This window comes from Physeter macrocephalus, chromosome 7 (genome assembly GCF_002837175.3).
Source record: "Physeter macrocephalus isolate SW-GA chromosome 7, ASM283717v5, whole genome shotgun sequence".
Classification (NCBI taxonomy): domain Eukaryota; kingdom Metazoa; phylum Chordata; class Mammalia; order Artiodactyla; family Physeteridae; genus Physeter; species Physeter macrocephalus.
Window position 1 is genome coordinate 3085900 of NC_041220.1, and position 13197 is coordinate 3099096.

At 47.1% G+C, this 13197-nt stretch overlaps 1 protein-coding gene across 30 annotated transcripts in view; it reads left to right on the forward strand.

Moving 5' to 3' along the window:
* LOC102982825 (folliculin-interacting protein 2) overlaps positions 1 to 13197 on the forward strand; it is a 215546-nt gene that overhangs the window by 86932 nt on the left and 115417 nt on the right. For all 30 annotated transcript variants that reach the window (XR_008617732.1, XR_008617734.1, XR_008617733.1 and 27 more), the window contains one exon: positions 8728 to 8857. Coding sequence is in view for 16 of the 30 variants with exons in the window: in XM_055085788.1 (XP_054941763.1) it covers positions 8728 to 8857 (130 nt within the window). In the remaining 14 variants the exon portion in view is untranslated. The remainder of the gene's footprint in view (positions 1 to 8727; positions 8858 to 13197) is intronic.

Below are 13197 nucleotides of genomic sequence, written 5' to 3' on the forward strand. Positions count from 1 at the left end.
CGTTGCCGAGGTTACCTAGACCGGTGCCTTTGGAGAGGGGGAATGTTTGCAGCTGTCAGTACCAGGCCAGCAGAAGCTCTGAAGTCACAGCTGACACCAGTTCATCTTCATGAAGAACTGGCTGCATGACGGCTGCCCCAAAACTCTGAACACATAAGTCACATCTGAAGAGTGACTTCAGAGTCTTTTTCTTCCCCAGTAGTTCAGTAAAGAAGTAACTTTAGAAAAGCTTCTTTGTTTGTTTGTTTTTTGCTTTTTAAATCATCCTCTACGGAGAGGAGCTCGATCCGGATGAGGAGTCTGAGAACACACAGTACGGTTCCCCGGGAGAAAGACAAGACGCCGAGGGTCTCTGTCGCCCTCCGCCGGCCCCTTCCCCGCACCTGTCTTCCGCCCGCGTCAGGGAGGAATGTTGTGGGCGCTGACCGTGTGCCTCTCGCGCACTGCGTGCCCCGGGGCTGCAAAGCGCTGTCTGGGTTTGCACTCTGTTGTAGGAGAGCTCGGTTACCGTGGTGGCTTCCACAGTTGGGCCAGTTTGCTACAGTCGAGGTGAAGGGAAGGAGTTGGCAGGGTAGCCCTGAGTCAGGCTGTGAAGCCACATTTATTATATTTATTGAATAACGATCTTGTACCCCCGAGGCTGGCAGGCTCTGCTAGAACTGGGGCGATGCAGAAGACGAGTGAGCCATAGCACCTGCCCTCGGGAAGTTCCATGTAAACCCAGAGTTAAAGCAGTGGCTGAGGGGCACCTCCTCGCCCGCCCTGTGGGAGCTGGGCCTCGGGGTGGGGGTGGCGCCCAGGTCAGGGGTATTCGAGGGACCACAGCTGGGAGGGAGGCAAGAACTGCCTCAGCGTTTAGCAGAAGCGCATTTCTGAAGCTCGTCTGCGCAGGCGTGTAGGTCCTGGGGCTGCCCGGGCAAAATGTGCCCGCAGTGTCGGGGACTGGGGGGCGGGTGGGCGAGCCTCATCACGGAAGGCACCAGCGCCCTGTGAGGACTTGGACTTAGTCTTGTTCGGGGGCAGCTAAAGGGGGAACCTGACTGGCTCCGTATTTTAGGTCTATTTGGTGCCTCACCAACTGCTCCAGAAAAAACCGCACCCGTATATTCATTGCTAAGGTAGATCAGTTCGGCAGGGGGGACAGGACTGAGGGAGGTGAGCAGAAGATAGATTTTTTCCCCACTAACTTTTTCTCCCCCAAACTCACCGCTCTGTGTGTGTGTGTGTGTGTGTGTGTGTGTGTGTGTGTGTGTGCGTGTGCACGCGTGTGTTTGTAAAGCTAGTGTAAAAGGATTATCTGATTTAGCATAAAATTTTTAAAAACAGTTCATTGTTTTTTTTACCCCTCTTTCCCTTTTTAGAATAGTACCTGAGAAGAATATCCAACTTTTTTTCTCGGTTATTCAGTAGCTTACTATAATAACAGAGAGGAAATCAAATCTCAATTCTGATCTGTGCCTTCATGCATTTTACCCTTCATGATAAGTGCCCCAGTGCCTCTTTACATAGCTTGTCACACACACAGAATAAGGAATAGAGCAATAACAAGAATACCCAATTTACTGCTTTAATGGGTTAGACTATCTATCCACCTATTTTTTTTAAAGACACTTCCTCAGTAAAGGAACAAACTCAATACCAAGCTCACAGTGTTTTTTACATTAGAGTATTAGCAGTTTACTCAACGGTCTTTGCCTTATTTCCTGATTTTTTGTATTAAGGAAGCCAAGTGAGGGAGACATCTATAAAATCTGATGTTCATCTTCATAGACTTGACTTACAGCAAGTTTGAGGACCATTTTTCTCGTGTCTCTGTGGAGGGTGAAAACTAGGCGTAGGAAACACGATGAGCTGTTGTCACTAGCAGAACGTTGGAGGTGACCTAGCTGTTCATCCAGGGCCCGCGTAAGTTACGCTCGTCCCACAGAGCAGCCCCACGCGGTGGTTGGAAGGGCACGGCAGCCTCGCAGGCCTCGAGATAGAACAGTTCTCTTAGATATACTTCTACGTGAAAAAGAAAAGTTGATCAGCAGTGAGTTGCAGTGATAGGTCATTTATGTTTCAAGAGAAAAAGGGCATATACAAGATCTCTCTCCACATATAAAGATAGAAAAGCGTGTTCATCGAATGTGTCTGGAAGGGGTCCCCCCGGGACAGGGATGGAGGGAGTGCATTCTCATTCTTTTCTGGAGACTGTGAATGTGTCCTCTGTACATATATGAATCAGAAAGATAAATTCACTGTCAAGAGGTTACTTGAGTGGCTGCTCTTAGGAATGTTCAGGTAAGGTCTCGGGAGAGAGGAGGGATGGGTTTCAGCCGTGCTGGAAGATGGTCCTGGCGGGGCTCGGGGACTAATGGGACACAGGGCATGGCGGGGGGGGGGACGAAGGGTGACTCTCCAGTTTCTAACAGGACGACGAGTGGGCATGCGGGCATGCAGCATACGGGGGGAGCAGGAGGCGCCTGGGGAGACGGGTGTTGAGACAGTATCTCAGTCAGCAGTGCCCGCAAGTGCTCCAGCCATGAGCAGTCAGCTGTAGTTTAGAAAGAGAACACGGGTGGGGCAGAGCTGCAATCTGGCGGTCGCAGCGAGGGGGAGAGGAAGGTCCAGGCAGCTGGGGTTGGGACCCGCCCCCCAGCCTGGTCAGCCATCACCTCCATCCAGCTGCTGACTCCCTTCCCCAGCAGCACACTCAGATCACGGGCAGGAAGGTAATGTCTTCATTCTCTGCGCCCTGGAAAGCAGTAAAACCATCAGTGTGAGGAGAACGTCTAGCTCGTATGTTCAGACACGTTTATTAAGTGCTTTACGGTCAGCCTTCAGGACAAGAGCACACGTCGTCACCGTGTTGACAGGACCCGAGTTTTGGCCACTGTGCCATTTGGGTATGAAGACAGATGGCACACGCACACACACATGCACACACGCACACACGCACACACACGGGGAGTGGGGGCAAAGGGAGATTCACGACCCACAGAGTGAGGCCGCCTGTGAGAGATGGGACAGAGAGGGCCCTGGGATGTGGTGCTCGGGGTGGGCCAGCGTGGGGGTCTCCGTCCCCCTGGTTCTGGAGAGGGGCGCCATCACCTTCACCACCACCATCATCACCTCCATCACCACCATCCCCACCTTCACCATCAGCATCACTCCACCATCATCACCACCACCATCACCTTCATCACCACCACCATCACCACCATCACCAACATCATCACCACCATCACCACCATCACCATAACCACCATCATCACAATCATCACAATCACCATCATCACCATCATCATCATCACCATCATCACCACTATCATCACCATCACCATCACCCCCACCCCCACTACCATCATCATCACCACTGTCATCTCCACTATTATCATCATCAATATCAGCAATGGCAGCACCATCATTACCATCATGGACCTCACAGGATGAGGTCACTAAACTCCCTCTGGCTTGTCCTGTTTTCAGTCCTTTGAAGCAGTGGGGGTGGGCAAGCAGAATGAAGAGGATGCAGACCCACTGAAACTGTGGCCACCCACAGGTCACTCAAAAGACCCATGTGCTCCTAGGAGGGTGTCCACATACTGCGGACTCAGGAAAGGCGTTGATGCAGTGAGGCGAACAGCTGAGAGCACCACCACCATCACCATGACCACCACCATCACCACCACCACCATCACCATCATCACCAACATCATCATCACCAGCATCACCTTCATCACCACCATCATCACCACCATTACCTTCATCACCAACATCATCACCACCATCCCCACCTTCACCACCACCATCACTCCACCACCACCATCACCTTCACCATCACCACCATCAGCACCACCATCACCTTCACCACCATCCCCACCATCACCAACATCACCATCACCACCATCACCACCATCACCTCCATCACCATGACCACCACCATCACCACCACCACCATCACCTTCACCACCACCACCATCACCACCATCACCTCCATCACCATGACCACCACCATCACCTTCACCACCACCACCATCACCTCCATCACCATGACCACCACCATCACCACCACCACCATCACCTTCACCACCACCACCATCACCACCAAACAGAAGAAAGATTTTCTTTTAATGGGAGGTGGGGGGGAGAGAAAATCCAAATGCTCTGCATGCAGCTTTGACCATAGGACACTTTTTAATAAATTCAGGCTTTGAACTCTCTCTAGAAATTTGTGTTCTAATGCTTTGTTTCTGCCCTGCTTGCTGATCGAGACAGGCATCACTGTCCTTCACATAGTCATTTGCTCGTTCTTCATACGGCAACATTTCTTAAGCGTTATGTGCCAGACGTTTTTGTCAGATGTGGGGATAGATCAGTGATCAACTAGACATGGAATTATGTTCAATAAAGGAGACACAGAGAAAGCTATAAAATGTGGGCAGGCACTCATCACCACCAGGGTGCTCAAGGAAGGCCTCTCCTGGAAGCTGAGATTTCAGCTGACTTGAGTGCCCCTGGTAGCCGGCTTGGGGAAGCCAGAGCAAAGAGCATCTCAGGCCTGGGGGCCGCTGGGGCAGAGCCCTGGGGTGGGAGCAGGCTTTGCAGGTGTGTGTGTGTGTGTGCGGGGCGCAGAAAGACCGTTGTGTACCAGGAGCAGAGGAAGGCTGGACGTCGTGAGGGGAGTGTGCAAGATGAGCTGGGGCAGGAATAGGGGCCTGGTCACATTCGCCTGTTTTCATTTTGGAGGCAGTGTTTCCAGATACACAAACAGGCCAATCTCAGAATTCTTCCCCGTTGAAGGAATTATAGCAGCTTCTGAGCGCTTGACTTTTGCACTTCCTTTTCCAGTGTCAAGCTTGCTCCTTGGGACTCACCACACTCTGTGGTTACCTGGTAATTCCTTGGGGATTTTTGTTTGTTTCTTCTTCTCCCCTAGAAGCCCCCCGAGGGCAGAGACCCGCCTATTGTGCCACGCTGACTGCTCCATCCCCAGCAGCGTGAGTCCTGCCTGGCATATAGGAGATGCTCAATGGATATTTGAGTGAGGCGGGGGGATATGTCCCCCATATGTACAAGGAGGAGTACACATAGATTTTTTTAAAGACTTACTGAGATGATCTAGTTATTTTCATAGGGAACATCTGGGATGTGCTTTCCATGGCTGCTTCTTGCTGGCATTTTACTCTTAGCTGAAATGTCCCATTTTCACAAGGGTGTTCTGACTGCTGATTAGAGAGTAAACCTTTGCCCTAGTGGCTTAAAGAAAATCATATGAACTTATCACCATCTGAAATCATCTTGTTTACTTATTCCACGAGTGTGAGCTTCTTAAGGGCAGAGACTGTCTCTATGCTGTAACTTTCTGCCCCAGGCCTAGGTGGTGCCAGGCTCTCAGTAGGTGCTCAGAAAATGTGTGTTGAGAGAATGGGTTTGATTTAAGAGTTTCAGGGCATTATTTGTTCAAGTCCGAATCCTGTAGTCAAATCATCAGTATGGTGTTTCTAGTAAACTCTCCAAACAGCAAACGTATTTCTAGAGAAAGTTAAACATTTATCTTGAACTTGAATGACATGGGCCAAGAAGAGCCAGCAATCAGCATTTATAAGCCTTTAGACTTATTCTTTTTTCTCACTGCTAATTTCTGCAGGAATAAATAGATGCTCGCTGAAGAGCCCCCTCAGTCAGGAGGGTGGGGATGAAAGCTCAAATTATTTTCTTATTAATGTACAAAACTCCAAGAGTCTTTGCAGTCTGTATGCATTAACATTTATTCTAATTGTAAAATTATTCTAAAAAGAAAAGTGATACTAAAAATATTAAGGAGTGTTAGACATAGCACTTTCAAAGCTGAAACTGAGCCTAGGTATAATTTAACTGAAAGTCGCACATTTTACAACTGTGGCGCCAACTGGAGAATTTCTCTACCTGGCTCACGAAGCTGGGACCCACCCCACGTAACTATCATGCAGAAGCTCTTCGGTGTCCTGGAGGTCACCAGTCCCCTTAGCAAAGGTGGGGAAACAGCTGGGCACGCTTCACGCAGCCCTGGCGATGGGGACGTACACCAGGGCCCCAGCACCACTCCACGTTGCACTGCCTTGAAGACCACGGCCCAGCCCTGTCACAGGCACTAAGTGGTGATTGAATCCACCCTTTTCTCGTGAAAATGGCAATAGGTTACAAGCCAAAATTAGGCCTCTTCTTGCATTTGAGAGTTGTAGCTGTATTGTTTCCTAGAATATCTGATTGATGACATATACCACAGTACTTTTACATAGAAACCTTACTACATGATATTAAAATATTTTTGAGGAAATGCTGGAGAGCACTAAGCCAGTCCTTTAGCTTATGTTTCGTAAAAATTATTATTCAGCATTTTATAGTAGGGATAAAGGGAACATCCTCCTTGGGTTTTTATTATTTTAATTTTTTGCCTTTTTCATGTCTCTGTTACAAGTTCTTGGTTCTTTTCACAGTTAATCAGAATTAATGACCTCTCAGTACTCTGAAATGTCTTACCTAGTCCACCTTTTCCAAGAATTATCAGAGAGAGTGAGTAGCTAACATTTACTGTATGGGGTGCTGGGGTAAGTGCTTTACACGTATTGATTTGTTTAATCCTCACAGGAACCATATGAAATAGGTCGGTGGTTTTCAGAGTTTTCTTTTGTCTGCAACCCATGCTAATGCATTTCACATCATGATCCAGTAACAAACATCTTTATGTATAACAAACAAAAGTGTCATCAATTAATGTTAACGCTGCAACCGACTCTATTTTCTTTTCTGCTCCTTTTTTAAAATACCAGTTTTGATCCGCTAAAGAATTCGTAGCCCACTAGCAGTTTGCAGCTCTCACAAAAAGTACTGCGGTGTGGTCCTTTTTTGCCCCCCATTTCACGGATGAGAAAGCTGACAGGTTAAGTGGACTGCCCAAGTGTCCCAGCCGGTGAGTGGCAGAGAGCTGGGGTTTGAACAAGAGCCTGGGTCTTACTTGGTTTACTAAACTGAATCATGCAGCAATACGACTTGCAGAAGAAAGTGGTCCTCAGGGTCGTCTCCATCTTGCTTCTGTGATCGGGAAAAAGAAAAGTACTTATAATACAAGTATTGCACCTCTCTGTCCTCCACCTGCCAAGAAGGAGCTGATGTGCCAGCATAAGACCGGGAGAGAGACGGGGACCCTGAAGATTTGGGACTAGGGGGTGAGGATCTTCTGGTCTTATAAGGGATTTTGAAAACTTGGGGGTGAGGCAGACATGTCTAATTAGGATTTTTTTTATTAAGTAGTATTGTGTGACTTTGAGGAAAAACTCTCTTCTATCTCCCTTCAAAATTCTCAGTAAAATTACCTACTCGCTGATATTTGAAACCAGGATTTGATTTTGGAGGTTTAAGTCCAGCCTCAAGGCTGAAACCAAGCCAGCCTCATCTGGTAACACTTCGGTGCAGAAATGCCGTACGCTCAGCCAACATTTATTAATTGTCCGTTGTGTCTCAGGCGCTGTCCTGGGTACAAGGAATCACAGATGCATAAGGTCTCCTGGACACATTTCCGGTGCATGTTGACTGGACCAGAAGAAAAGCATCTTGTGGATGCTCACAGCACCTCTGCAGTGGACAAAAGGAAGCCTGAATTGTTAGCATCTCACCTTGTGGCTGGGGGTTCCCTGGCCTCACAGCTGTTCAGCTCTGTGTGGGATCCCTGTGCGCTGAACAGCGCCTGGCATGTTGTAGACACTTGACTCGCAGCCAGGCAAGTCAAGGATTTCAGAACTCATGTCGGGGCCTCGGCTTATTTCCATCTGCCTGTAAAAGTATGAATAAAAGTACGACAGTTCACGTGGAGAAGCCGCCTTCCGAGGGGTGTCCGTGAGCATGGTATACTGCACTTGCTGAAGTCAGCCCGGTGCCCTGTGATCCGCCTGTGAAAACATCAGGCAGCCGACTGGCACATTCCACTCCCTTCTGCCCCCAACTGAGTAACATTTCAGAGTCCTGATTCCTTAACCCTGGGGGGTAAAGGAAAACATCTGTTTCCTCCCTCTTCTTCCAAACCCACAGAGCTCCTCCAAGCAGCCGGGGTTTGAAAGAAGCCCTTTGCCTGTCCTGACGGGGACCGGTGGGGCTGTGTCGGCCATACCTAGGGACACACTGTGACGGAGCAGGAGGCAGCAGCGAGGCTGAGGGCAGCCAAGTCATCCAAGCAGAAAACACATCTAGAACCAGATGTGCCTCCTGCAGAGCCGAGGGAGTGGTGAGGGCGGGAGCGGGCAGTGCCGTGTACCTGGAGATGGCGGCGGGAGAGGGTGCTTTGCGGGGCAGGTACCCTTCTGCCTGGATTTCACCTCGAAACACGGGGACGAAGCCGTCAAGGGGGGACAGGCGCGCGAGTCGGCTCCGTGTGCGGCACCGGTTCCCGGGCAGCAGTAGCAGTACTTCCGTGGACTCTTCGTTGTATCCGAAATCTGCAGGCTGCCCTCTGATTGGATGAGTAATGTCTGTTTACGTGTGGAACGTGGGGCTGGTGCCTGGTCGCCGATGCCCTTGCCGTGTCGGCGAGCGCTGTTCGTTTTAAAGGGTGTTTTCTTGGCTGTACCGCAGCCTTAGAGCGGCTCGCTCTGCTGGCTGTGGCCGGTAGAACCTGATCCGTTAGGCCCCGGGGCTTGTATGGATATTCTTCACGTAGGCGTACGTGGGTCCTGGAGCCCAGCTCTCAACTTCCCAATCTTCTTCCCGCAGCCTCCCTGAGCAGCCTTTTGATCACACCCTTCCCGTCTCCAAGCTCCTCCACGTCCTCCTCCAGCAGTTACCAGCGCCGCTGGCTTCGGAGCCAGACCACGAGCTTGGAAAACGGCATCATTCCCAGGAGGTGAGCTGGGTGCCCCTGGCTGTGCAGGGCACTGGGGCGGGCGGCCCGGGGATGCTGGCGGACACTGCCCTCACCTGCCGGCGGCACAAACAGGCCGGAGCTTTCCGCTCGGCTTCAGCTCAGCCTGGAAGTTCACAGGTGAGAGGTTCCGGGAAAGACACTGGGACTACCTGGGTAGATTTGGCATTGATTTAAAGTGAGCGTGCGCTCTCTTTGCACTGGGTCCCTCCCAGGTGTAGCCTTTGTAAGTTAGAAGGCTGGAATAAATCTTTCCTTGGCGTACGGTGACACCAGTGTGGTCTGAAAATATATGAACTCAAGGATGGTTTATTTTTGGTTTAACAAATTCTTAAACAGTCAGCAGTCTGATTTTGAATAGAGACAGCATCGAGATATTCTCTGCCTTCGTTTCAGTTGGTTTTCAGATCTAAAGTTTAGTTATGTTGCAAAACGCATGTTTTTGGCTTATGATGATGTTACATTAGTACCTTCCCACCTCCTCTTCCTACAACCCAAAAACTTAAAAGGGAATTAAGATAGGTTGTGCCTATTAAAAACCCACTTGACAGCTGGTTGCCTTAGTAAGTGACGAGAGGTCGGCATGTGTCGGCTCTGTGAAGGGGTATAGAGTCGGCTGCAGGCCTGCGCTTCAGGAGCTCGCAGAGACGATGCTCACAGAAACAGTGGTGCGAAGGGGCTAAGTGCTAAACGCTCAGAGAGGCATGGGGGTGTGCGGCTCGGGGGAGGGACGCAGCCTTGCGGGCCGTCTTGGGGCTGGGGCAGCCTTTGTGAAGGGGGGGACCAGAAAGCACAGGCTGAGAAACGGGGGAGCCACGGCGTGTGCAGGGCATCAGGCTGCTGGCCCCCTTCTCCCAAAATTAACATCACATGTTAGTTTTGTTTGTTTGTTTGTTTTTAAAGAAACATTATGTTCCAGGGCTTCAGTCATTTTCAGAATAATCTACAAAATGAATGTAAGGCTTTTCCATTAAAAATATTTTACTTACAAAATATAATAGAAATAATAGTGATACGTGACTATTATCACAAAGTTATAAATTACTAAAATGTTTTGGTATAATAATTTTATATAATATAATCAATAGTAATACTTCACACACTATCTTCATTCATCATAAGGTTTTCCTGGCTCACTTTTCTGCACATTGATTTGTTTAGGTCATCAAAATGTGTAAATCAGTCGACATAATTGAAAACAGCATTCGTCACTCCTGGCAAATGCAAGCTGACAAATAATTTTTGATAACTTTTTTATTTTGGGAAAGCTCTTTGTGTGCATTGCAGCTGTTACTGGAGCTTTTTTTATAGGTTATAACAACATTGAGATAAATTTGTAACAAACCTTAAACATATAAATTTTGGGTTGTTTGGCCTGAGGTGATCCAGCACTGGAGGCTACAGGCTCTTTCATGGGGCTAATGGCAGACTCTGGGAGGGCTCACGCCAAGGAGTACTTCCCAGAACTTTTGCTGCCAGAGTCCTTGTCCCCACAGTGAGCCACAGCCACCCCCAACTCTGCAGGAGACTCCCCCAACACTAGCCAGCCGTGGGGCTGACAGGGTCTTGGTGCTCTGGCTGGGTGTCAGGCCTGAGCCTCTGAGGTGGGAGAGCCGAGTTCAGGACATTGGATGACGAGAGACCTCCCAGCTCCACGTAATATCAATGGGTGAGAGCTCTCCCAGAGATCTCCATCTCAATGCTAACACACAGCTCCACTCAATGACCAGCAAGCTCCAGTGCTGGACACCCTATGCCAAACAACTAGCAAGACAGGAACACAGCCCCATCCATTAGCACAGAGGCTGCCTAAAATCATACTAAGTTCACAGACACCCCAAAACACACCACTGGATGCGATCCTGCCCAGCAGAAACACAAGATCCAGCCTCATTCACCAGAACACAGGCACCAGTCCCCTCCACCAGGAAGCCTACACAACCCAAACTTACCCACTGGGGACAGACACCAAAAGTACAGAAACTACGAACCTGCAGCCGGCAAAAAGGAGACCCCAAACACGGTAAGTGAAGCAAAATGAGAAGACAAAGAAACACACAGCAGATGAAACAGCAAGGTAAAAACCCACCAGCCCAAACAAATGAAGAGGAAATAGGCAGTCTACCTAAAAAAGAATTCAGAGTAATGATAGTAAAGATGATCCAAAATCTTGGAAATAGAATGGAAAAATGCAAGAAGCGTTTAACAAGGACCTAGAAGAACTAAAGAGCAAACAAACAAACGATGAACAACACAATAAATGAAATTAAAAATTCTCTAGAAGGAATCAATAGCAGAATAACTGAGGCAGAAAAACGGATAAGGGACCTGGAAGATAAAATAGTGGAAATAACTACCGCAGAGCAGAAAAAAGAAAAAAGATGATGAGAAGAATTGAGGACAGACTCAGAGACCTCTGTGACAACTTTAAACGCCCCAACATTCGAATTATAAGGGTCCCAGAAGAAGATGAGTAAAAGAAAGGGACTGCGAAAATATCTGAAGAGATTATAGTTGAAAACGTCCCTAATATGGGAAAGGAAATAGTCATTGAAGTCCAGGAAGCACAGAGAGTCCCATACACGATAAATCCAAGGAGAAACATGCCAAGACACATACTAATCAAACTGTCAAAAATTAAGTACAAAGAAAAAATATTGAAAACAGCGAGGGAAAAACAACAAATAACACACAAGGGAATCCCCATAAGGTTAACAGCTGATCTTTCGTAGCAATTCTCATATCAGACAAAATAGACTTTAAAACAAAGAGTATTACAAGAGACAAAGAAGGACACTACATAATGAACAAGGGATCAATCCAAGAAGAAGATATAACAATTATAAATATTTATGCGCCCAACATAGGAGCACCTCTGTACATAAGGCAAAGGCTAACAGCCATAAAAGGGGAAATCGACAGTAACACAATCATAGTAGGAGACTTTATCACCCCAATTTCACCAATGGACAGATCATCCAAAATGAAAATAAATAAGGAAACACAAGCTTTAAATGATACATTAAACAAGATGGGGACTTAATTGATACTTATAGGACATTCCATACCAATAACTACCTTAAATGTAAATGGATTAAGTGCTCCAACCAAAACACTGGCTGAATGGATACAAAAACAAGACCTGTATACATGCTGTGTACGAGAGACCCACTTCAGACCTAGGGACACATGCAGACTGAAAGTGAGGGGATGGAAAAAAATATTCCATGCAAATGGAAATCAAAAGAAAGCTGGAGTAGCAATTCTCATATCAGACAAAATAGACTTTAAAACAAAGAGTATTACAAGAGACAAAGAAGGCTTGGTAAATTTAAGAAAATTGAAATCGTATCAAGCATCTTTTCCAACCACAACGCTATGAGATTAGAAATCAATTACAGGGGGAAAAAAACGTAAAAACCACAAACACATGGAGGCTAAACAATACGTTACTAAATAACCAAGAGATCACTGAAGAAATCAAAGAAGAAATCAGAAAATACCTAGAGACAAATGACAATGAAAACACGATGATCCAAAACCTGTGGGATGCAGCAAAAGCAGTTCTAAGAGGGAAGTTTATAGCAATACAATCCTGCCTCAAGAAACAAGAAAAATCTCAAACAATCTAACATTACACCTAAAGCAATTAGAGAAAGAAGAACAAAAACCCCAAAGTTACCAGAAGGAAAGACGTCATAAAGATCAGATCAGAAATAAATGAAAAAGAAATGAAGGAAACGATAGCAAAGATCAGTAAAACTAAAAGCTGGTTCTTTCAGAAGATAAACAAAATGGAGAAACCATTAGCCAGACTCATCAAGAAAAAAAGGGAGAAGACTCAAATCAACAGAACTCGAAATGAAATTAGAAATGAAAAAGGAGAAATAACAACTGACACTGCAAAAATACAAAGGATCATGAGAGATTCATTACTACAAGCAACTGTATGCCAATAAAATGGACAACCTGGAAGAAATGGACAAATTCTTAGAAAAGTACAACTTTCCAGGACTGAACCAGGAAGAAATAAAAAATATAAACAGTCCAGTCACAAGCACTGAAATTGAAACTGTGGTTAAAAATCTTCCAACAGACAAAAGCCCAGGACCAGATGGCTTCACAGGTGAATTCTATCAAACATCTATCAAACATTTATACCGATCCTTCTCAAACTCTTCCAAAATATAGCAGAGGAGGGAACACTCCCAAACTCATTCTGTGAGGCCACTATCACCCTGATACCAAAACCAGACAAGGATACTACAAAAAAAGAAAATTACACACCAATATCACTGATGAACATAGATGCAAAACTTCTC